The sequence below is a fragment of the Leuresthes tenuis genome, unplaced genomic scaffold (assembly GCF_036924035.1).
Source record: "Leuresthes tenuis unplaced genomic scaffold, fLeuTen1.0.hap1 SCAF_3, whole genome shotgun sequence".
Classification (NCBI taxonomy): Eukaryota; Metazoa; Chordata; class Actinopteri; order Atheriniformes; family Atherinopsidae; genus Leuresthes; species Leuresthes tenuis.
In genome coordinates, this window is record NW_027325357.1 from 2,271,794 (window position 1) to 2,297,114 (window position 25,321).

Below are 25,321 nucleotides of genomic sequence, written 5' to 3' on the forward strand. Positions count from 1 at the left end.
GCAGTTCAGGTTTCATCGGGTTTAGCAGAGAAGTTTGGCTTAAAAACCGTGACCTCATCACTCAGCAGAAGCTCGGTTTGAGGGGAGAAAACCAGGAGCCGTTTCTAAAGAAAGAACTTCTTCTTCTTCTCTATTCAAATTATCGCAGCACAAACTAATAATGAATCTGGAAGTGGAGTCAAATGCTGATTCAGACTTTTACTTCCTGACAGATGATTGGATTTCAGATCATTTTTCATCTGATGAATTTAAGCTTAAAGTTGAGTATTTTTGGGTTTTGAACCCACAGATAAATTAAACATTTTCTGAAGATAAATCAGAACTGATAATAAATCACTTCAAAGCCAAACTCTTTTTTAGGAGAACTCCATTACCGCCGTTTCCCTCCAGAACCGGAGGAAGGATGGATGGATGTGATGATGAGTGGAGGCCTACCTGAAGGAGGTTTCAGGTCTGATAACTCCTCACTGCCTTCAGGGGGGGGGGGGGGGGGGGGGGGGGGGGGGGGAGAGAAGAAGAGGAGGAAGAAGAAGAGGAGGAGGAGGAGGATGAAGAGGAAGAAGAAGAGGAGGAAGAAGAAGAGGAGGAGGAAGGAGGAGGAGGATGAAGAGGAGGAAGGAGGAGGAGGATGAAGAGGAGGAAGAGGAAGAAGGAGGAGGAGGATGAAGAGGAGGAGGATGATGATGAGGAGGATGAGGATGCGTTCAGGGGAGGATGAGGAGGAGGAGGAGGAAGAGGAGGATGAAGAGGAGGATGAGGATAAGGATGAAGAGGAGGACGAGGATGATGATAAGGATGATGAAGAGGAGGAGGAGGATGATGATGAGGATGCGTTCAGGGGCAGGATGAGGAGCAGGATGAGGATGCGTTCAGGGGCAGGATGAGGAGGAGGAAGAGGAGGATGAGGAGGAGGATAAGGATGATGAAGAGGAGGAGGAGGATGATGATGAGGATGCGTTCAGGGGCAGGATGAGGAGCAGGATGAAGATGCGTTCAGGGGCAGGATGAGGATGCGTTCAGGGGAGGATGAGGAGGATGAAGAGGATGAGGATGCGTTCAGGGGCAGGATGCGTTCAGGGGCAGGATGAGGAGCAGGATGAGGATGCGTTCAGGGGCAGGATGCGTTCAGGGGCAGGATGAGGAGCAGGATGAGGATGCGTTCAGGGGCAGGATGCGTTCAGGGGCAGGATGAGGAGCAGGACACGGGATGAACCTTCAGCTTCCATCAGGTGTGCTTTCCTCAGTGTGTTTCACCTCACAGTGTAAATCAAAGCGTGTTTGGACCTCATCTGGAAACAAGTCAACATCTGGATGTTTCATTCCATCCCAAAACATGCAGAACACAGAACATTGAACACATTTACTGAACAGTTTGTCTTTTTGTTTTTTTCCTCTTTAGGCTACACAGAACACGACGGAACCAATCGCACCAGGTTGGACATATTGCTTTAAACCACCAAATTCTGTATATAGGTCATGCATGCCACATAGATGATATCATGTTTATACAAAAATAACACCACTGCTGACTACTGTGTATCATAGTTACAGAGGAAACGTTTCAGTCTTTCTTTGCACTGAAGTTCAACCACAGATATCTATGCATTTCCATCTAATGTTGGACAGAAATATACGGAGAGTAGAAATATATAGATATACAGGTGCTTCGGACTTCAAACTGATGTTCCAGTTCATCTGAACCTTTATTTTTAGTTAGGAATTTTGTAAAGGAGAATCCCTTAACGTCCGCCGACAGGAAGCTGCTCTGAGGAGGAAGCAACGCAGTCAGAAAGCGACGGGCAGGAGGAGAAGAAGAAGAAGAAGGAGAAGAAGAAGAAGAAGCGACCTCCTTGTGGAAGTCCTGGAGGAAAACTGCAGCCAACTGAGATCTGATCACATCCAGAAATTAACCCTCAGAAAAGTAAATCCAGGTGAAGGTTTCAGTCTGCCGAGTCTCGTCCGGATGCTTTCATCTGTGATGCGGCTGAAACCCGCCGCTGCGCCCGCCGCTGCGCCCGCCGCTGCGCCCGCCGCTGCGCCCGCCGCTGCGCCCCGGGTGTGGGGGCAACCAGTCCAAGCAGCCCAGCGGGCCACCAGAGCCACGCCAGGGTCAGTCTCAACCGGGTGGAGGGTGTCACATGACCAGAACAAGGCAAAACGACTCCTCAGAGCTACGCTGGGTGGTGATTGGCTGCTTGCCCCCCCCCCTCCCGTTGCCACGGGCAGCAGGAACGCAGCGTTGGCTCCTCTGACAGAATGTACACCGACTGTTGGAGCGGGTGTTCAGCAGGAGGACCAGGAGAGGAAGTGATGTCACGAGCGCTTTAAGGGAACCGCTCGCTTCACGCTAAAGCTGCTGTACACAGAATGGTTATGACTCCTGCGGCTGCGTCCTGTCACAGGCTCCGCCTCCATCGCGGTCTGAATCTGACCATCAAACTATGAAAGGCAGCGGAAGGAATGAAACCTGCAGAACCGGGTCAACACGCCACATCTACGGTGCGTAGTGCATTTATGATTAAAGAAATGCAGTTTTAATGTTTAAATCCCTGAAAAAATACCATTTACATGAGTTGGTGATGACGGCTGCAGCGGTAAAGATTGAGCCTGGGTGGGGCTTACATTCAGTCTGCCTGGGCTACTCAGAGTCCGGTTACATTACTCTGGGTCTTATGGGTCTTATACACCAAACCAGAACCCGCGCTGAAGGTGTGCTCATCTCATCGGGGTGTGACGGGAAAAATAAAAACTGCACTTGAACGCACCACAAAGACGACCTCCAACTGCCGACTAGAACGGAATAAAAGTCCAGATCATTCAGGACGGTAGAAGCGGGTCGGGTTCATTTCTGGTTTCATGCTTGAAGCTGATTTAGGTGCATTTTAATGATTTTGCATGTTTTCAGTTTAACAAACAAATTATTTTGGTCTAATTTAGCATTTAATCGTCCTGAGGTCCGGTGCAAAGGAGCCAATCAGGGTCATCGCTCTCACTGACCCAACGTCCATGTTTAACCAGACAGAAAAAGGCAAAGATGGAAGCTGAATACCAGCGCCAGAGGCTTGGTGTATAAAGTCCCTCAGAGTAAGTTCTGTAACCAGGTCCTTAAACTCTGGATTCTGGACCTAAATCAACACAAAGTTCAAAAGCCTCAACCCTTTGCTTTAGGATTCAGTCTGGTTCCGTTGACCCACAACGGACTGCTTCCTCAGGTTTACCTGAAGGAGATGAGAGGCTGTTTGGGCCAAGGATGGGCAGGTGTTCGGTAAGAGGCGGAGCCTGAAGCAGGACACAGCTCTGATTCTCTTTGAAGTTGTCGGCTCCCGACACCTGCCAGCTGGAGAACAGCATTAATGCATTAATCACTCAGGGAACACGTGTTGTAAAGCTTCAAAGCACAGAAACAAACAAACCCAGGTGTTGGATAAATAATCGTACACTCCCATTTAATGTTTGACACAGTTAGCTGTATTCAAGTTGCATTTGCTGAACTCTAATGTAGTTGGATAAATCACATAGTGTGTGGTGCGTCACAAGTTCTTAAAGTAATTCTATCGATTGGAAAGGGGGCCGATGAGAATAAATTGTTGGGATTCCAATTGGATGGCCAACAGGAAGTAAACAAGTCACTGCAGGTTTCTGAGCCCTAACATCAGGTGACCAAGACAACACACGTGGCATAAATATTCAGAGAGCTGTAAAAAGACATAGTCCTCGGTAGATTCATCTCTTTCATGTACTGTACTGTCACCGAACTCTTCAGCCTATACATATATATTCATATATCTCCAAAATATTAAAAAGTACTTAATATAAAAATACAGAAGAATTGTAAAAAATGAGCAAAACATTGAATTTTATATGAAAACCATGCAAGAAAGATTCCCCATTTAGTTAAATAGTAACTCTAAGATTCAGGAAAGAAAGGGAATGAAAGGGAAGTGGTCGGATGAACGAACTGCCGGCAAACTGCCAACGACTCGCTTTTCATGTAAACATTGTAGAGGTCCTTTAAACTTGGTTCGGCAGTGACAACTGAAGATTTTCTCCTTGCTTTTTGGTCATGTTTGGAATAAGGGGCCGGGGGGGGGGGGGGGTACCTCACTAACAATGACAGAAAACAACACCCTAGAAAATATGGCTCTGAGTACATAGAAAAAGCTCATCAGAGGGGAGAAGATTAACCTAGTAATGACAAAAAAGTTGAAAATATGGCAGTAGTAGCACATTACTTCAGTTAGGGGTCTTAGTTCATCGATAGGTTGATGGCTGCTTGTCGGACTAAGAGGGGATTCGACACGTTGCCGCCTCTAACTGCAGGATTATTCCTTCTTTTACCACCGTGATCGGAGCAGGAAGTACTGAGCGGCAGCCGCGACACAGTGGACACAAACCTCTGTCAAACACAGCTGAGCTGCGATGTCACCGATGGCTGATCGGGTTTCTGTTCATCAGCCCGACAGACGAGGGAACGAAAACCTTCAGCGGTCGTACTAAGATTCGTCTTAAACACAGGCGGACGGTCCAGACCCTGTTCAGAGCTCCAGTTACTTCCCCTCAGCTGAACGGAACCGTCTATAAGGAGGTCAGTTCGTGCGTTTTAACGAAGCTACGAGGCGGCGTAGGTTCACATTGAGCGAGGCCAGCTTCCTTGCAGTTGGGCGGGGCAACAGAGAAACCTGATGATGACGGAACTTTCTGGAGGGTAGAGATCTGTCAGAAGCTGCTTCATATCCTTCACTGAGCTTTTTTTGTTACGTGGACCAGAGGGCGAGGCTGAGGAGCCGAGCGCTGAAGGTTAATCTGAATCCTTCCATCCAACCTGCTGCGGTGGAGGTTCTGTCTGATTTGAGCCCGACACAAAGACACCCGCGATGAGGGGAAAGGTTCAGAAAATGTTTGAAAATGACCTTTCAGCTTCGTGGTATTTCAGGTTTATAATTCTAATGTTAAACTTCAGTTGGAGCTCAGAGAGAAGAGCAGAACGGGCTCCAAACCAGAAGAATACACCAGCGAATCTGCCTTTTTATCCCCCGGCTTCCTGTTCACGGGTCCGGTTCTGTCCGGTTCTGTCCGGTTCTGTCCGGCTGCGGACGCACGGCGTTCCGGACGGGAAGCGCACGGAGCTCTGAACAGACCCTGCTGCAGACTAACAAAGACAGCGTTCTAAACAGAATATTCATTCCTAAGTTTTCATGCGACTCAACACGAACGAAACATAACATGCATCCTATTATAGTGGGCGGGGGGGCATCGACCACATTCCTGTTTCCTATGCACACTGTGGACATACTGGGCCGGAGGGGGGGGCAGAACCCTGACTGGATGAGATGAGTGGGAAGTGAGCCTTCTCTGGATGCCACCCTGTTTGGTCCCATTCGGTCCTTCCACATGCAACACAGCAACTGAAGTAAAACCAACAATACAGACACGATAAAGGGAAGAACATCTTTAACGGGTGAACTTTGAAGAACTGTAGTGTCACACTCACAAGACATTCTCACAAGTTTGAGTCAACCAGCAATGAACATTCATTAAAGGTTTTAAAAACAAACGAATGCTCAACATCTTTAAAAAAAAACAAAAAAAAAACAAATTACAGTTTTGCATTTGCCTAAAATCTTGTGAACCCGGCTTATAACGAAGTGGAGGAGCAAAGCGTATGTACATCAGAATCTCTGCACTCTTTGAAAAGTTCGTGCCGTGTTTGAGAACAAAGGAATGAAGCGAATACAGAACAAGACATGCGGCTGTGAGTCCGGCAAAGATTGAAGCCAATAAATCTTAAAAGCTGTTTGAAAAATAAAAACAGGAACTGGAACAGGCCTTCCGCTGTGGAGACCCTGGACTCCACCCTCTACTGATGGAGGAACAAACCTACAGGCAGAACGACACCACAGTCTATATGAAAAACACACGGTGGCAGGAATGAGCGAGGAAGGTGAACACAACGTGAAGCATGGATGTGTGCAGGATGGGGGATGGGCACAGTCATGACTTCCCTCCTCACTGTGACAGTTCAGGTGGTGGAGTGACTGAGGAAGCTGATGAAGAGGAGTGAGGAGGAGGAGCTCAGATGGATGATTTGTGGATGTGGGAGAAGGTGCTGGGTGGCTCTCCTCCTCCTTGAACCACAGATGAGGAGTCGGGGAGGGTTTCAATCTCGTCTCCCGTCTCCTCTAAGGGGTGGAAGCGAGCCTCCTCCTCGGACTGTGGCACAAACTCGGGATGGACTGTGAAGTTGTGGATGGAGCTACGGGACTGTGGGCTCTCCAGCTCAAATAGGGAGCTACGGAACGCATTCACCACCTTAATCTGAAACAAAGACAGAAAAGACGGGTCAGAGGACGAGTCGGGCAGCAACTCCACATTCTGCGCTGATGGAAATGTGATGCCGGCAGGCAGCAGTGGCTCATGGGACACACGATGGAGTCGGGAGAAGCAAAACCACAAAACACCACGTGAACATGTAAATACGACTGAGAGCGTGCTGGAAAAACGGAAAAACAACCACAAAAAGGGTCCAAAAGGCTCATCGTGATGCAGCAAACTGCAGGACGTGCAACCAAAAACTGAAAAGAAAGAAAATAAATAAAAGCATCGAATCACAACACAGTCACACCCACAGCGCCGAGTTCAGGCGTTCCAAAGAGGAAACTGTCTTTAGGACTCTTTGTACGTCAGGAAGAGGACAAAAGCTTTTCCAAACTATGTCAGCATGAATTTCACCTGAACCAAGTGTTCCGGACAGAGTTTGTCCCTAACTTCGGCCTTTAATGGATCATTTATTTCAGGTCCAACACTCTCCTTCTTTTTCTATTCATTTACAGATTTCCAACAGCTCTGAAACGCCTCGTGTCGTTACAGCGTGACTTCTGTCCGTCCTCAACACGATCCTCCACCTCTAAATCACTTTTCTATGTTCACACAGCTTTGTGCTGCCTGACTGTCAGAAACGGTCAGAACTTCACCAGAACCGGATCGGTCCTTGGAGACAGACTCAACATGATTCAATTTAAAAAAGGACCCTTACAGTAAATAAATGGAGACTGTAAACTGATTTTTGGGGCCCTTTTGCCAACCCAGCTATGACAGTGTTGACAGCAATAGATGAGCCCGTCTCCAGGAAGCACCCCCCCACCCCCACCAAACATGTTCACTGTATAATCACATTGAGAGCCAGAACCACTCTGTCCTCTGGCTGCTCTCCTCTCTCTGCCTAAAGTCCTTTTCTCTGATGAAGGCTGCAGCTGATCACACTGATTTATTCGCACCAGCAGACACTCTTCATTATAATTAATAACCCTGCAGTTCAAAGCTCTCTATTACTGAACCACAGGGGAGCTGAAGAAGAGCTGCAGCTTAGAGCATACATTCAACCAACACATGACCGACCCCCCCCACACACAAACGCACACTCACAGCACACCAGATAAAAAGCTCTGGCTGTTAAACCATGAAAGACTTGCAGAGCCTGGCAGATTTAACCCTGCTCAGGATTAACCCACAAAATTATCTTGGTGACCAGAAAGTTGCCTCTGAGAAAAAGAAGCAACAACAATAAAAAGGTTTTCTGGGTTTTTTCTTGTTTCTTCCTCCTGCGACCGAGTCGTCAGGCAGCAAGTCTCATCAGGGTTAACAGATGCATGTTCAGAGAGTCCACAACATGCAGGAGGCTGGTGGGGAGGTGATGAGAGGCACTAAAATGGAGGGGAACCTACAGCACAGGACAGTCGGGTAGAAGAAGAAGAAACAGGTTGTCTGCATGTTCCCTCCAAACAGCAAGAGCTGCAGCCACAACATCGAGTTTAGAAATGTGGATCCGTTTTAATGGAAATGGATTCTAGATCTGTTTATTTCTCAGGAAGATCTTTCAAATCAATAATGACTTTCTTTGCCTTGGAAGGCAGATCTTCATTTCAGACAGATGTTGGAGACTCTGAGGGTTTATTTCTCCAACATTCGTCACCTGATCATTCAAAGACTCATTCTTAACAGATCTCTGGCATCAAAGTCTGTTTTAAGGCCACGCCTGCTTAAATCTAGTCAATTTGTTCTTTGTTAAAAGCTGGAAAACTTTATTGACCTAAAGTCAGAGAAAATAGGATTAAGTTTCTAAACATGCTGCGATAATAACTAAGATAATTAGAAGCTAATAATTCAGCTCCTGATGGGTTTTATATCCATTTTCTCCATCTCTCAGAAAAAAAAGGAATAATTTAAAATTTGTTACCATTTCTTTACATATTTAATATATTTAAATTAAATCTAATTCTTATGATTATATGAACAATTCATAATAAATCTCTACTCTAAGAGTAAATAATCCTGCTCTGGTCCTTTATCTTATTTTCTATTAACAACTTTAACTGTAATAAACATTTTTCACCCAAAAAGTGAGAATAATATAAAAGAGCTTTAAAGAACACAGTTTAACAAAGAATGGTGTCAGCAGCTTTGTTATTGCTGCTAAGTTTGAAGATAAAAAGACGATGCGTAGCAGTTCTGTCAGTTTTTCATAAATGACACAGATAAAGAAAGAAGAAAGGTCTTTAGATTGATCTGAACTGCTAAAAGGTCCCAATCAAAGTTGAACTGTGAGAAGAGCTTTTAAAGAACAAATAAAAAGGACTCTTCAATGATCCGACCGGGTGTTTCTGATCAGGACATGCAGACACCTGCAGTGGTGCTTCAGTGAGTCATGCAGTGAGTTTCAAACAGAAAGAGTCCAGCCGGTGAGGTGTGCTGTTAGCTGGCCTCCAGTCACAGACTCACTGCCTGCAGCGGAGGAGGAAGCAGCAGCAGGGGGCGGAGCCCCAGCCGAGTTGGTGAGAGAGGAGGAGGAGCTAAGCCCTACGTGGGTGGGGCTAGAGAGAGTTTTGGCGGCAGTGGCGTCATTATGCTGGCTGACGACAGACGGCTGGCGGCGCAGGGCACCAGGCACCGCCGCCTGGCCCGTCTGGAAGGTATAGACCACATCCATCTGAAGGAGGGACAGCCACAACACACTGTTAGAGAGCAGAAACAGAGCAAGAGGACAGGACAGACGAAAGCAGGAGGAAAAGACTTCTGGAGAGGTTACAGATCTCAAAGTACAGTTGCAAAGACGCTCAGATCTCAAGTGAAGCTGATCTTTAAAGCTTCAGATTGGTTTATGCGGTTATTAAAGTGATGCTGCCAGATGTTAGACAACACCTTGTTATATTCTGCAGCTGCTTTATCTGCTCACAGCTGCAGTTAAAACAATAATGAGATCAGACATTACAGCTGATTGTTCATCTGTGCGCAGGTTTGTTTATCAGATGGACATCAGCTCTTTTTACACGATTAACATCATTCAGTCATCTTTAAGTAAGACAGATAACATCCAGCTTCCATGTTTCAACACGTCCCATAACCTCACGAGCTTCTAAATGAACAGATAATTCCCAAGCATTTCATCCCCCTCTGAAGGTCACTTTAACAGTCTGTGCAGGTGCACGGGATCATGAAACAGAAAGCAGCCTGAGAGCGTCTGAAAGAAGAAACGGAACAATGAATCAGGCTTACAGCACTTTGAAATAGGAGCAGAGACGGGCACAAGCAGAAAAATGTCACTTGGAATGGCTGATAAAGTTTGGGCCGCTTGTTCCAATTATTCCCTCATTGTGTCTGACTGTTGAGGCGTTGAGCAGCACGACGCTGCCACCAGGATTAGAGAGAAACAGGACAGGAAGAGGAGCACGAAGAGATAAGACTTAATTAGCTTGCAGCCATTTTTGCCCCCCCATCCTCCCAACTTCACATCCCAGGAGGACGACAGAGTGACATTAGAGATACAAGCCATGGAGGAAAAATGAGAGCTTCCACAGAGTGTCTGATTCAGAGCTTTGATTCAGTTCCTTCTCCCGTGGCGTCAGGACGCTCTGCAGCTTCGGCTTCAGCCGGGTCAGGGTTCCCTGACGAACAGCAACACATCTTCACCTTCTCCACTAATGTGATCAACTTTGGTCAATTGTGTCGCATTTACTTCACACCAGTTCTAAATTCTGTGACTTCTCAGAAGATTTCACAGGTTTTTTTCTGGCTACAACAAGTAGGAAGGGTTCACCGCTGAGAGGAAATCACCTGACCCCTCTATGTGTGTGTGTGTGTGTGTGTGTGTGAGCGGAGCGTTGGTTGCTGCTACTCTACGTGGGTGTTAGCATCGAGGCTAATGAAGCCTATTGGGACTGAATGGACTGCCTGTAGACATGCTAATGCTCAGTAAGTGTTGACCATGTAGGAGGAAGATAACACACACACACACTCTCACACACACACACACACACACACACCTACCCAGGGAGTGTGTGTGTGTGACATGTCAGCTAGATTTCAGTCTCACTGTAACGTACTGAGAATGAAGAGTTTAACTGGTGATGAAGTCCTTAAAATGTGGAAATATTTGCTCATTTGAGGGAAAACTGGTTTGAGGCGTCTCTTTGGTCTCTGGTTCTTAACGACTTCTTTAAGTGTGGCAACTTTGGAAATAATGCTGATAGAAACTAGTGAAAGCATGACTAAATAAAGGAAACATACTGTAAGCTTTTTATTGGAGGCTGATTGCTCTTTAATTTCTGTGTTTTAATGAAGTGGTTCTGTACTGAAGCTCTGCAGCAGAGTGTGAAATTAACTGGACTCCAGCTGCAGAGTGTGTATGCGTGTGTGTTAATCTCCAGTTTTACCTTCACACACTCTGCTGTGCGTCTTCACTTCTTTCCGACACAAACATGCGACTGACTGAACGATGAGGCTCCAGTCAGACGCACAAATCAGGTCATGAGGCGCTTCTACCGTTAAACTTTGATCAATTCAATCAAAATCAGTTAGCAGCTGCCTTCACAATGCAAACAGATGTTATCACAGCTGGGCAGTTTCACCGAGAAAAACTGTCAGAGAAAAGCTCTTCACACCACAGCAGTAACCTCCAATTTATCAACGCTGAGGCTTTGGTTCGACTTTCTGAAAACTTTATTTCTGTAGCTAAAGTCAGATTTATCAGCCCTGTCAGCTCCATCCAGAGTGCCTGATGACATCAGTCTGATGTAATGTAGGACCCGGAAGGCGAGGACGTTCAGTGGGACAGACAGACTGTAGTGATGTTGTTGCTTCCAGGTTCTGGATGAGCTCGACGGGTCCAAACTAAAAAGGCATTTCACCTCCTTTTCCCTTGTTTTAAACTAATTGAAAAGCATTTCCATCTTATTACTCAATAAATAAAGAAATGCCTGTGATGTCTGACATGGAAACAGAATCTAAACTCTACCAGCAGCAGTTTCAGCTTCCAGATGTCTGAAGTGTCCCACAGAGGAAACATGCTATGACTGAAGAAGCATTTGTTCCACGTTGTGTTCAGGAACTATGAGGAAGCCAATCAAACATAAGCACCTGTCCTTACCTCTGCTGGGACCGTCTGTTTGCCTGCAGAAATGCTCCACAGTTTTACCCAAAAACACTGAATCTCACCTCGATGTTGTTCATATTCAGTCTCCTGAGCTACCATGGCAACTGTTGCTGCCTTTCTAAACAGCAGCGTGGTAATCTGATGTCAGGAAAATAAAAGTTACTGATACGTACCTGTGTCTGGATGCGGTTCAGACCTCTGAACCAGAGGATCTGGCCTTTCCTCAGCTCCATCTCTGCGTGGTCGATCTCGTCCGTGTCTTCAGTAAGCTCCTCCTTCTTGATCTCCTCTTTAGTGGTGCCATGGCCCGCCTCCTTCAGGAACTTCAGGTGGTGAGTGGGGATGGCTGAGATCAGCTGAGGTTAAGAGGAAACAGGTGTCCACAAATCAGTTTACTGGTGTCCTGTCCACCTCAGCAGCTGAGAAGCAGCTGATAATGTCCTCTGAGAGGTGAGGTCATAGTCCTCACTATCTCAAAGACTCAGCAGAAGTCGCCCTCTGATGACCATTAGACGGTCGTGCTTCCTGTTCTTACAACCGAAACGTCTGTAAATTCATTTATAAACAACACAAAACAAGCAGGGAAGCAATAAGAATGTTAAATCCTGATTTCACAAAGCAGACCGGAGTTCTTCCTCCCTTCTCATGTTTCTGCACCACCTTCACAGCTCATTTTATAATACTGTAAACTATCACAGCGGCCTGGAGGTTTCAGCCCATACAGGTTTGTATTCATTACTTTAATCTGTGTGAAATGATTAAAGTAACTGCATGTTTCATTTCACCTGAAATGAAAATAAATGACTGACTCTTCAAGCAAAAAACGGTTTAATACCAACAAGCTAATATTTGTTTAAATAGATATTTAATAAAAATAACTGCTGAAAACACGAATACTGTAAATGACTGGTTAGTGTGCCGTTATCTGAACAGAATTAGTTTAATTTTCTTTCTTTCATCCCTTCAATAATGCTGTTTTACACAAAGTGGATAAAGAATTATATATATATATATATATATATGTATGTATATATCTCATTGTTGAGTTAAAAGTGGAGCAGAGTCGCTGTACGACAGCTTTTTATACCTCTGCCTCTCTTTCTGTTGGAAACAAAAGGCGTCTTACCTCTAAAATAAGTCCCAACGCTCCCATCAGCCTGTTTCCGTCAGCATCTTTCTGTTTCTTTGTTCTTAAGCTCCGTCCTCCAACTGAACCCACAACTTTTTTCAGCCCGTGTGTGGAAGCTAACTGCATCATGTAATGCATGTGGTGGTGTGCTTGTGTATCCACTGAGGGACTGATACGCCGGGTCTGTTTTCCCTCGGTGCACGTAAACAGCCGCTTTCATGTGCTGAGCTTATTACCATGGAGATGGTCGTGATGGCAACACTGCTGCAGCATGTGTGTAAGAAGCAGTAACAGTTTGCTTTCACAAACCTCACATATCTACATCTTTATGCCCTCGCCTCTCAGTTTGTTCGGTGGCTTTGCTCTCACCTGTCCCCACAGCAGCTCTCCCAAACCGATGAACACACACCACAGCCACTGGTCGATGGTCAGAGCTGTGCAGGAGAACGGCTTCCCGCCAAACTGAACGATAACAATCTGAGGGGAAAACAAGCATCTTAGTGGTGTGAATGCTGTAAATGTCTGTAGATTCAGTGGATGAAATAAAATAAAACCCATGAGGACAAAAACAAAGGAACCCGCCACATCAGTCTTCTGTTACACGTCTGTCAAGGTGCTGACAAATTTAACTTAATTAAAACTTTCTGGCACAGTTCAGGCCACAGTGATGATCGTACAACCTGAACTTGCTTTAAACACTGCAGGAAGCTCCTTCAGTGACGTTTAAACACATCTCAGATTACATTGAGTATATTTGTAGCTAAGCCATGGAAAGGTTGTTCCGTCTCAGACTCAAGTCACTACACTTCTTTTTAAATGCATTTGTTAATCTGCTCCAAAAGGACAGAGAAGCTTATCATTAGAGGAGGAGGATGGTGATGATGATGAGTCACCTGCAGGGCGAAGGTCCCCAGTACGACGAAGCAGAAAATGGGGTTCTTGTAGATGCCCTCAAACACGTTCCTCTCCCCGTGGATCTTCCTGGCGTTGATCTCGTTAAACAGCTGCATCATGACGAACACGTTGAAAACGATGGTGTAGTGCTCAGTCGGCGGCGAGTGCAGAGGAGTGTTGCGGCCGCTGTCAATGTCGAATATTTTCTCACCTGAGAAACAGTAATGGAGCAAAAGCACAAACGGTCAAGTTATTTCTGACTTCCCCAACGAACGGCACTGAGCATGGACAGGATCAATTCACCAGCAAACAGCAGGGTGAAGATGGTGGTGAGCTGGTACACAGCATGGCCCAGGATGTTCTTCATCATGGTCCTGGAGATGAGAGGCTTGTCGCGGCCGTAGGGTCTGCGCAGCAGCAGAGACTCTGTGGGCGGCTCGGTGGCCAGCGCCAGAGAGGCCAGAGTGTCCATGATGAGGTTGACCCAGAGCATCTGCACAGCCTTCAGAGGAGAGTCCTGCAGGAGAGGGAGCACACCCCCCAAGTTCAGTTCGAGCCAGCCATCATGTGCTGAGATAATACACACGCTTTCTCTGAGTCACCCAGAGAAAATCTGTGCCTTTAAAATGGTTTCATCTCACACATCTTAAGCAGGCGCTACTGAGGTGTTTATTGGCCAAATTGTTCAACCCCCCCCCCCCCCCCCCCCCCCGGCGTCCATCCTTGTACGTACAACAAAGACATGAATCATCTTTAATGATCTGTATCAACATGCCGGTTCCCTAACACAGATGATCAGTGAGTTCAACCACAGAGCTGCTGAGGCCCCGTTACATTTCAGGATTATGATGGTGACATGTTGCCATGGTTTCAGGCTGAATCTTAGCCTGGTTTACGCTCTCTGTGCTGTTAGAGAAGTTAGTTATCTGCCCTGCCAGCTGTGAGTCTTTCATTTAACACACAGCGCCAAGATTTTTTCTTCCTTTACTGGGTCAGAAGCTCAGTTTCCTGATTAGAGACATAATGAAACAAAATGTGACACATTTGAAGCACTTTGCCTGCGTGCAGCACAGAGATGGGCTCACTGAAAACATGAATGACTTCCTGTTTCAGTTGTTTGCAGAGCGTTTGAGCACAGAAATATTTAACGTTTAAAAGGGTGTAAAAAAACTGTTTCAAAAACGTAAGAATTCAATAAAGTCAGCAGTGATTAAAGCTTTAATTTAAGTGTTTACAGCTGAGCCTAAAGTTCTGAGAACAGCAGACTTTTGGACCAAATCGTCACTAAACCCTTGTGTTTCACAGGTTTTACCCACAGACATGATTCATATTTCACCTTTAAGATGTGATACGCAGCACACGAACGCACAGTTCAGAGCCAGGCTTTACCTGAGTGATGCAGGCGCCGGTGAACGCCACAATCACAGCCACCACGTTGACGGTCAGCTGGAACTGCAGGAACTTTGAGATGCTGTCATAGACGTTCCTCCCCCACATGACGGCTTTGACAATACTGGTGAAGTTGTCATCGGTCAGGATGATATCAGACGCCTCCTTTGCCACATCTGTGCCAGCAATTCCCTGACAGAAAACAGAGAGATGATCAGGTGAGGGCCTCCAAAACCGGTCATCAGCTGTCTGGTCAAGTCTGGCGTTTCTTATTCGTCTCACTGTCAATAATCCCCTTAAAAAGGACCTGAACCAGCAAAGAACTGATCCTGCAGACATGTTCTGTACATCCCAACTCTGACATCTACTTTTACGCCTTGGCTTTGAGCTCCAGAGTTTGGAAATAGCTGTTTAGTAGTCGTTGAAAAGTGCTAAATCTTTTAGTTCCAAGCTGAACATCTTCAGCAGGAACATGTGGGGAGAGATGAGCTAACAATAAGAAACCAGGAATAACAGCAGCAGCAGCCTTATAAACATGAACCCTGATCCAGGCCGTAAGTCACAAACCTTACGCTCTCTTTTTACCAGGTTAAGGCAGTTAGACCCCAGGCACCAGATTATTCCCCATATGTTTGTGTGTTTCTTTAACATCCAACCAGTAAAAATTAAGTGATCATGAATTCTCTGCAAACAACACAAAAGGCTTTTATACGTTAAACTAGATCAATCTGAATGATTCTGACAGCAATAAGGTTGAAGAAAAGAAAAAATATCCATCTCTGATTCACAAACTATAGTAAAAAACTGATAAAAGTCTACAAGAAGACAATGCTTTACATCAATCAGCTGAGACCTGGGGGGGTAATTAAAACCTGAACCTTTAGCTTAGGTTACCATGGTGATCTGACCAGGTTAAAGACACCTTTGCAACACTAACAAGCTGTTAAGCCACTGTTCTGACTGCAGTCTTCAGGTTTACCGCAGCTCAGACTCAAACATATGGAGGTGGAGCACCGATAGACACCAGACTCCTGAATCCTGCCTCAAACCGAATCAGCTGCAACCGAATCAGCTGCAACCGAATCAGCTGCAACCGAATCAGCTGCAACCGAATCAGCTGCATCGTCTGTGAAGCTGAGGCCCGGTCCGGCTGATAAAAAACACTCAAGGCTCATTCTTACCTCAGCAACAATCAGACAAATGGCCATGAAGAGATTTGAATTCAAGTTGATTTTATTAATAAAGCAGCTAAAGTGTAGAAGACTGTGATTTTCACACAGTGAAACAGTCAGTCAGTCAGTCTGAAGCCACCAGCAGCAGCACAGAAGCAGTGCTGCGAGCTGCTGCCGTGTGCAGTCAGACACTCCCTAACAGATGGAGCAGTGTCGCTCTCTGATTTCAGAGTAAACAGGCGTGAATTGAACAGGGAGCTGAAAATAATGGGATGGGACACATCAGGACTGAGGGTTTGCTGCTTTGTGATGGTGCAGGAACGTGGCTGTCTGACAGCTCAGCAGCTGCTCAGCAGCCTGCAGGAGACGCTGCTGCTCAGATGACTTTCCTCACAAAATAAAGGTCACAACAACAACAACAACGCAGGAGTCAGCTGACGTTACCAAGCTCATCCAAACGCCTGGAATGGGTTTTTAAATCGATCCATGTATCAGCTTTAATGTCGGCTGGCCAATGCCACTCTTTCTGATGCGGTGCCAGCCGGGAGACACCTCACAATCAATGTTTCCACATAATCAGGCAAATAATCACCAGCAGCTGATTCACTGTGAGACAATGAGAAGAGCTACTTCGGGCTTCAGTCTGGCTGGTTTCATCGACATGTCCTGAAACATTCTGTTATTAACCCAATTAAGAGCTTAATCTCATTGAAACACAGCCATGACACAGCATTTCCCCCCCCATTCAGATTCATTAGGCTATCTGAAGAATGCTGATCGTGCTCCTGATATGCAGACGTTGATGCTCACTCCTGCATTATTCACACCCGTTTCTCATTTCGCTTTTAGGAACACTGCTGCTTGTGTTCACAGATCGAGACGCTTGTTTCTGTCAAGATCTGGCAACACAGGAGTCCAGGAAAACCAAAAGCAGGTAAAAGCTTTTGGTTTAAATTCAGCTCTGCTACAATTAAAAAGAAACAGATTCACACACTGGATGTTGAATAATGTCTGACACGACAGGGAGGAGCTGCATTTAAACGTATCCCACTTTGAGTTCTGCAGCCACGGATGCTTTGGCTGATGTAATCAGGAAGTGTGACTGAATGTCTCAGTGATAAAAGAAGCTCACAGACAGTTATGGCTGCCGTACCTTGAGCTTTGTTTACTGCTTTCAGTCGGTAAATGCTTCATAAAACCAGCAGAATGAAATGATGAGGAGGTAGATTGTCATTTATTCAGCAGCTAAATACGTTAAAGGAGGATGTGTTGCAGATAATATCATCTACGATCATTTTTCAGCAGTCTGATAGACGAGCTTAATGGTTTTAAGATGTCTGATGTGGATTTCCTTTGAGAAAGCAACACATTCTACTTTCCTTCTCCAGATTTGACCAAATCGAATGGCAGTATCAGAAGTTTAGGGGTTAATCTGCGACTGACTGTTCAGATCAGCTGCAGAGAAAGTGCACAGAAAGATCTCATTTCCATTGTGATGGATGAAATGTTCTGAGTCTGGTTTGGAAGAACGATGCATCCAAAGTGTGAAAACATGAAAGTATATGCAAACTGTGCCAAATAAGGTTTGCAAAACCACTGGAGTCCTTATGAGGACCGAGATTAGTGATTAGGATATTGTTCATATTACTGATATATAATTTATTGCTCTTCAAATAAAGCAGAAGTGTTTGGCTGTGTGTAAAACAAAGGCAGCAACATGATGGTAGAGGGGGACCCTGCGGTGCCGGGAGCATCCAAGCTCAACATTTATTGATTTATAATTCCATTTCACAGCGACCTTAATGAATCTGTGGCACCAAACACAAGAGTTATCATGGATGATGTTTCATGGCTGCGCTGCAAATGTAATTAACTCAGAGGCTTATTTTTAGTTTAGGTAATGAAGCAGAGAAAAGTGAAGCAGTGAGGAGCTTTGGAACAAAACAAAGCCAACAACAGGAGAATAAAATGGTTACCATGGCAAAGCCAACATCAGCTTTCTTGAGGGCGGGGCCGTCGTTAGTACCATCTCCTGTCACTGCCACCACCTGTCGGGTTTCTCCCACTGTGCTGTCAATGATGCCTGATCGACAGAGTGCAGCAAAAACAATCTTCATTTCAGTGGCTATGAATATTTTAAGGGTCCATTTACTGCTGTCAAATTAGACTTTGAACCGTATGATTTCGCTCAACAAGAACACAGAACGATGTATATTTAACGCAGAATCCCACCGGAACAAGCTCACCTTTGACCAGAGTGTGTTTGTCTGTTGGTGACGAGCGAGCCAGAACACGCAGTTTGGGCCAGATTTTGTCCAGACGCTCTTGTTCCACCTGGAAATTAGAATTATACAGAAAATGTTTTATTATACACTAAATACAAGCAGCTGTTACTCGTGGACAAAGAGATTGTATGTATTTGGAGAGGAGGCCAGATTAAACCGGCTTTTATTTCATCAAAATTGTGTTGAAAGTAAATGAGAAAAACCCAGAGACATGTCTATAGTTTCACCAGTGGCGGCCGGCCCCTAGGGGGCGCTGGGGCTCTGCCCCACCAGCTGTTGAAGGGCAAAAATATTTTGCATTTTTAAAAAAACAAAAAACTGTCAGTTGTACTTAGTGTGTGAGCCTACATGCAATTTAAATAATTTAAACTTAATTTCCACCAACTGACACTCATTAAATAGTGAATTTCCACTGACAGACAGTCATTCTCTCATGGAGCTATCGGCAAATAGCCCCAAAGCTGCAGCTGAACAGCCCATCAGGTTATGGTTGCTAGGGGGAAATCGTGAATAATTGGCCTATCAACGTCGCCAAATTCAACGCCGGTGGGGCGCTGGAGATTCATAGAGCTGATCTGTGTGATGTGGAGGCGCACCAGCACCTGGCTGAAAGTGGCATCTGTGCACAGATGCTACAGATGCTAACGTGACGCTTTACTCTTGAGAACAACCTGACATGAATCTAAATGTAGAGAAACCGATGCGTCCTGCAGCGTACGAACTGTGCAGCACACACTGAAAAACAATCTGTTTCACATAATTATGGAAATGTAACATTTATTAGTGTCCTAGAATCATTCCCACCATTTTTATTGGTCAAACCAGGAACAAACCAATTTTCAACTCCTTTCTAGTTTAAAACGCGCCTCTGTACTCGTCTTACCTCCCCCTTATCGTTTCTGATCTGCTGGTTGAACTCCTTGCCCTCCAGACACAGGAAGTCCTCCCCGGGCTGCAGGATGCCGCACTTTGTTGCGATGGCACGGGCGGTGTTGATGTTATCTCCAGTAACCATGCGTACAGTGATTCCCGCGCGCTGGCACTTAGAAATGGCCTCAGGAACCTGAAGGAGCGTGAGAACAAAGGCAGAGAGACGGAGGAACCGGTGAGCTTCTTGGTTTAAAGATCTGAAGCCTGCAGCTACTCTCTCCTCCTCTGCAGGAATAAAAGGAATAGAAGGATAGATATAGGATATAGAAGGAATACAATCAGCTTTTAGCTACGACCAGCCACAGATGAACACTTTATTTGTTAAAGTAAAGCTGAGGGAAGCCCGACTCATCCTGAACCAGCAGACACCTGTGAGGAGCTGGTGACCCGAACAGCTGGAGGCTCATCAGATACAACCCGGCATCAAACACAGACCAGCAGGGGGTCTGTGTTTGCCTACAAATATGTACACGACCGCCTGTGACCCATGCAGAGAGGATCCTGGACCTGAGTGATTGGACTGAATTCACACAGACCCGCCCCAGCATGAACGGTTCCACCTCCAGTCGGGGTCCTGAGGTAAGACCCCCTGTGGGCAGGAGCGTAAACATAAACCTCAGGACTTTTTGCTTTGGGCTCGTTGGGTTCAGCCTCACGATGAAGGTCTCATTAGTAAATGATTCTCGTTCTAAAATAAGTCGGCCAGGATTCGCTGCTTTGGGATGAATAACTGAACATAAGGCCACACATGAAGGAAAGCATGTTCCTTACTCGTTAAGTGGCTGAATGGGTTTCACATTTACAGTTTTAGTTCAGTTTCAGCGCAGACTGCCAGCAGTTTGGTCAGTTCCAAACATGAACAGGAAGAAGACGTCTGTGCCGTCACATCCTGTCGTTTCCATCCTGTCGGTGTTCTCTAACGTTAAAGCAGCAGGACCCAGCACGGATGCTTTCTGAGCTTCCTTTAACACTGCAGAGCATCCAGACTCCGCTCACCTGAGCAGGTCAGACTTCAGGCTTTGGGAAACTGTTCATTTACATCCTCTTTGTCAACAACCCTATGAATAAATTTAAGTTAATATAATAAAAACTTAATGGAGCAGATTTCAGCTCCATGTTTTCTGGATTTTTGTGTTCTTTAAACCCATATCAATGAAAATGAGCTGTGACAAACTACGATGATCATACAGATCTGCTGAATTTCAGAGGAACTGCAGATTCCTGAGATCATCTGTCCCTTCTCTCTGAAAGATTCAGGTTGACTGCATCAAAGTGTGTAAACAGAACAGAGTTAACAGAAGCTGCTGATCAAATGTTCATCAGCTGTGAGTAAAAACTGGGATTTCTTTTCCAATGAATAATTGACTAAAGTGTTACTAAGTGTTACTAAGATGTAAGCAATACACTTGTTCCTGGACACGGAAGAATGAAGACATACAGAGGTGTTTGAGAGCAGTGTGACTGACGGATGGATGCAGGCATGAAGGATGTTTGTGTAACAAATCAGCCAACTCTGGAGTGCACAGATTCAGATGTGGAACCAGGAGAGAAACATGGTGACTGATGAAATACTCGACCACAGTGGATCTTAATGTGTGGCTCACCCAATGGATTGGATCATTGGGTGATCCACACATTGGATGGTATTTTGGGGAACTGTACCTCCTCTCTGACGGGATCCTCGATGCCCACCACAGCGATGCAGGTGAGGTCACTGAGGATTTCGTTCTCGTTGTCCCAGTTTGGCTCTCCGGCTTCGGCAGGAAAGTCCCTGTAGGCCACGCAGATGGTCCTCAGCCCGTCACACGCCATCGGTTCGATCACCTTGTGCACCATTTCATCGCGGTCCTTCGGCTTGAAGGTGCGGAGCTGACCCTGAGCGTTCAAGATGCGAGAGCACCTGGGATGGAGACAAGACATTAGCAGACAGGCCTCCACCCTCGGACAGCTCACTGGGGCTCTTCTTACTTTCTCAGGACGATCTCAGACGCTCCCTTGCTGTACATGCGAAAGCCTCCGTCAGCGTTCTTCAGCACCGTGCTCATGGACTTGCGAGAGGAGTTGAAGGTGTACACCTTGTAGAGTTTCTCCTCTGTGATCTCTTCTCTGATTGGCTGGTAGTCCCTCTTCACGTCCAGCACCAGGCCCAGCAGGGCGCACTCTGTCTTGTTGCCGACCTGACGGGGGTGACCACCCTCTTTCTCTGGAGGCTGCAGAGACATTAACCTTCATTTAAAATGGGTTTTAAGTTTAAAGTTATTTATTCATTCTTTTGGGCCTGTTCTGTTCTGGATTCAAGCTACGGCCACCTAAAAAAATGAATGGTTCTGATGGAAAACATCTGCTCAGGTTTAAAACATTAACATCTCTTACTCAGTTAAACATTTGGGGTAAACTTGGCCCTGTTTTATGTTACAATGTGTGCGTTTCTCATGAGAAAACGCGGCCCAGAACAAACACCGAGGTGTCCTGTCGCTGGGACAAAGTCTTACCAGTATCTTGGAGGTGTACGCCGAGTTGATGGAGATGCTGTTGACCATGATTTCCAGCGTCTCTGGTTTGATGACGTCGGGGTCAGGGACGCTCTTGTAGTACGTCTCGCCGATGTACGCCTGCACCACGGTCATGCGGTTCATGGTCAGCGTGCCCGTCTTGTCCGAGCAGATCGCTGTGGCGTTGCCCATCGTCTCACAGGCGTCCAGGTGGCGCACCAGGTTGTTGTCTTTCATCATTTTCTAAAAGATGAAGCGAGAGGTTGCTTAAAAAAGAAAAAAAACTGAGGAGATTCTCAGGAGTTCAACTCTTCACCATCCAACCCTGCGTACCTTGACAGAATAAGCCAGAGAGATGGTGACAGCTAGAGGCAGGCCCTCAGGAACGGCCACCACCAGCACCGTCACACCGATGATGAAGAACTTGACAAAATATTGGATGTATATGGGCGTGCACTCGGCCATCCAGGTCCGTTTCTGGATCCCAAAGGTGTCAATCACAAAGTAGAGGATGAGGATGACGACGGTGACGGCCGACATGATCAGACCTGAATGAAACGAACAAAACGCTCCATGTCAGCCAAGAAAGTTTCATACGTATGGATCAGGAGAGAAACCCCAATCTGCCTCCGAGGGCTTTTATGGTGTAGAAAACAGACCTTTTATTACAGTTTAAAATCAGGATGATACTGTCAGCTGCTTCCATTCACCTCTCCTATGTCTGAGGTCTTTCCACCGGCTGCCGGTCCATCAGAGGATAGACTTTAAAGTTCTGATGCTGGTCCATCAGAGGATAGACTTTAAGGTTCTGATGCCGGTCCATCAGAGGATAGACTTTAAAGTTCTGATGCCGGTCCATCAGAGGATAGACTTTAAAGTTCTGATGCCGGTCCATCAGAGGATAGACTTTAAAGTTCTGATGCTGGTCCATCAGAGGATAGACTTTAAAGTTCTGATGCTGGTCCATAAAGCTCTGAATGGTCCAAAATACATCAGTGACCTCCTGACCCACTGTGAACCACCCAGACCCCTCAGGTCATCTGGATCCGGTTCTTTATCAGCTCCCAGAGTCAGAACCAGACCTGGAGAAGCTGCATTCAGCTTCTATGCTCCACATGTCTGGAACAAACTCCCAGAAAGCCTCAGATCAGCTGAAACTCTCAGTATTTAAGTCCAGGTTGAAGAAACATCTATTTTCAGCTGCATTTGAATAAGCTGGAGTTTCAAAACAGATTCATATTTTAACTATTGATTTTATCTATTGTTCTTATTTCTTTCTTTTGTTTAAATTTTAAATCCTGCTTTTTATTTCTTCTGTTTTAATGTCTCTGTAAAGCACTTCGAATCACCTTGTTGTTGAATTGTTCTATAAAATAAACTTGCCTTGCCTATGTTTTACACAATCAAGCTCATGTCTAACTTTAACATAAGTTGGATGTCAGCAGACCAACTCTGAGCTCAGTTTATCGACTCTTCAGACGTGTTGACCTGCTGGAAACATACAGTCTGTAAGACAGCAGCCGCCTCAGCCTTTATCAGCAGGTGGAGACTCCACATGAGCAGCAGAGGGAGGAGGAGGAGATAACGGATACGGTTTGTCCTTCTTGGTAAACTCGACTCCTACTCTTCATATCAGAAATAATTTGTTTCCTGTCATTCAAAATGATTCTTTTCTTTCATTTACAGAGACTTTGTTGCTGTTACAGCTGCTGGTTTGTGCATCACTTTCAGGTCTTTTCCGTGTAAATCCGCTAATTCAATTGTAATTTATTTTTATAATATTTAAAAATACAAATAATCTGTTGATGTTAATAACCAAGTTATAGACTGATAACAGCATCATGAGATGAAGCCAGCAGGCAACAGCTACACCCCGACCATAAAGCCAGGGTGAAGCAGAGATAATGACTGTTTTTAAAGAAATTCAGTCATTTTGGCTGTAAAATTTCTTCACAATTTCTTGTGCACTGAAGTTGTTCATGTGATTTATACACACGAGTGAGCTGAGAGAAGAGCAACGCTGAACCTGTCTGATGTCTGAGAAACATGTAATCACATTTTCCTCGGTCTGATTCCTCGATAAAAGCCTCTTTGTTGCATGTAAATCACTTTGCCTCCCCTCCCTCCCTCTCTATCTAAAGTAACTGTTCTAACTAACAGATCTGTCTTCATCGCCAACAGGCAGCTTTTTTATCCATCAGCTTTTAAAACACTGAAGAATAAAGTCTGAACTACAGCCAAAACAATTCAACGGTGGATATGAAGAGGAGCCCCCGCTTCATCCCTCCTCCTGGTCACCTCCAGTCAGTGTTTTTTTAACGAGGAGGGGTGTGTTGTTACCGTGGTATTCACCATCTATCAGAGTATTAAGGTCAAATGAGATGACGCAGAAAACACCTTCAGTTCCGGGATGAATCTGTTCAATAAAACAGAGTGCATTTTGACCCTCCGGCTCTCCGTCCATCACCTCCTGACCACTCTGTGGGATATTAAAAGGACGGAAATGTTTTCTTTGACCTCTTCAGGGTCAGATCAGAGGAATATCTTTACACTCAGTTATGAAATCATTTGGTCCACAGCTGGAAAAACATCTGTAAAGGATCCAGTCAGTCGACGTGCATCAGGCCCCACAAAGTTCCATATCTTTACCCTTTTATTTTGGATTTATTTACTCTGTTCTCTGTTTTTTTTTAATATTCCCCTTCAGATGGAGGCAGCTGTCCCCTCCAGCTTCCTGTTATTGCTCTTAGCTGTGTAATGTGAGGTGAAATGAAGGGAATATCCCAGTGGTTGTGTAAATGTTGCGTGTGCACGCTCCTCACCAGCCTTCCCGATCTGCACAGCCAGTCTGGTCAGTTTGCCCTGCAGCACAGACTTCTCCTTCTTGGTCACATTGACCTTCTTTACCGGTTTGGCCTCCTCCTTGTCCTCCTTCTCCTCAGACTCAGCGGCCTCCTCGCTCTTCAGTGGCTGGATCTCCAGAGCGATACCATCCTGGGTCTTGGCTGGTTGGGGTGGGAGGTGGAGGGTGAGTGAGGTTTTGTGGGGACAATGAGTTAGAAGAAGGGAAGAAAGCAGACCCAGGGAAAGAGGACGGGGTTAAGAAGGAGTTTTTTGTGAGGAATTGGTGAAGATGAGGAGGGACAGAGGCGGTTGTGATGGAGGAAATGGGAATGGTTTTAGTTGCAGGAATAAGGAGGGAAAAGGGAAACGTTTTGGGTCAAGATCAGAGAGAAAAGATGAAGAAAATAAACCAAATCAATGTACATCAATAAAAAAATTAAAATAAATCACAAAACAAAAGGGGGGGGGGGGGGGGGGGGGGGTTAAGGAGTGATTTGGGAATGAAGGGAGAAAGGCAGAGAAAATGTTACACATTCAGTCAAAGCTGAAAACCATGAGTGGTCTCAGAGAAAGACAAGACTTTTAATCATTACATGGTGGCCAACTGGCTGGATGCAGAGAATAATGTAGCATTTCATCATTTCATGATCACACAACATCGATGAAAAGGTCCGGGTAGCTTTCAGAGTGTCACAAATAATTTGGGAACAGCAGTTCATAATGAAGAGCAGCAGACAGAACAGAGATCAGTCACACAGACA

The 25,321-nt window shown here is 45.6% G+C and overlaps 1 protein-coding gene across 6 annotated transcripts in view; it reads right to left on the bottom strand.

Annotated features, from left to right (window-relative positions):
* Nucleotides 1-3,420: 3,420 nt before the first annotated feature.
* LOC140302877 (plasma membrane calcium-transporting ATPase 1-like) overlaps nucleotides 3,421-25,321 on the bottom strand; it is a 68,283-nt gene continuing 46,382 nt past the window's right edge. For 3 of the 6 annotated variants that reach the window (XM_072381397.1, XM_072381399.1, XM_072381396.1), the window contains 14 exons: nucleotides 24,539-24,721; nucleotides 22,050-22,264; nucleotides 21,717-21,959; nucleotides 21,193-21,434; nucleotides 20,887-21,124; nucleotides 19,178-19,357; nucleotides 18,256-18,343; nucleotides 17,986-18,092; nucleotides 14,838-15,029; nucleotides 13,752-13,965; nucleotides 13,448-13,659; nucleotides 12,924-13,031; nucleotides 11,599-11,781; nucleotides 3,421-6,315 (listed from right to left, as the gene is read on the bottom strand). In XM_072381397.1, the coding sequence (XP_072237498.1) occupies nucleotides 6,073-6,315; nucleotides 11,599-11,781; nucleotides 12,924-13,031; nucleotides 13,448-13,659; nucleotides 13,752-13,965; nucleotides 14,838-15,029; nucleotides 17,986-18,092; nucleotides 18,256-18,343; nucleotides 19,178-19,357; nucleotides 20,887-21,124; nucleotides 21,193-21,434; nucleotides 21,717-21,959; nucleotides 22,050-22,264; nucleotides 24,539-24,721 (2,648 nt within the window). In that variant the 3' untranslated portion in view covers nucleotides 3,421-6,072. Of the gene's footprint in view, nucleotides 6,316-8,775; nucleotides 8,984-11,598; nucleotides 11,782-12,923; nucleotides 13,032-13,447; nucleotides 13,660-13,751; nucleotides 13,966-14,837; nucleotides 15,030-17,985; nucleotides 18,093-18,255; nucleotides 18,344-19,177; nucleotides 19,358-20,886; nucleotides 21,125-21,192; nucleotides 21,435-21,716; nucleotides 21,960-22,049; nucleotides 22,265-24,538; nucleotides 24,722-25,321 lie in introns of all 6 variants that reach the window. The other 3 variants (XM_072381400.1, XM_072381398.1, XM_072381401.1) reach the window with 2 other exon arrangements.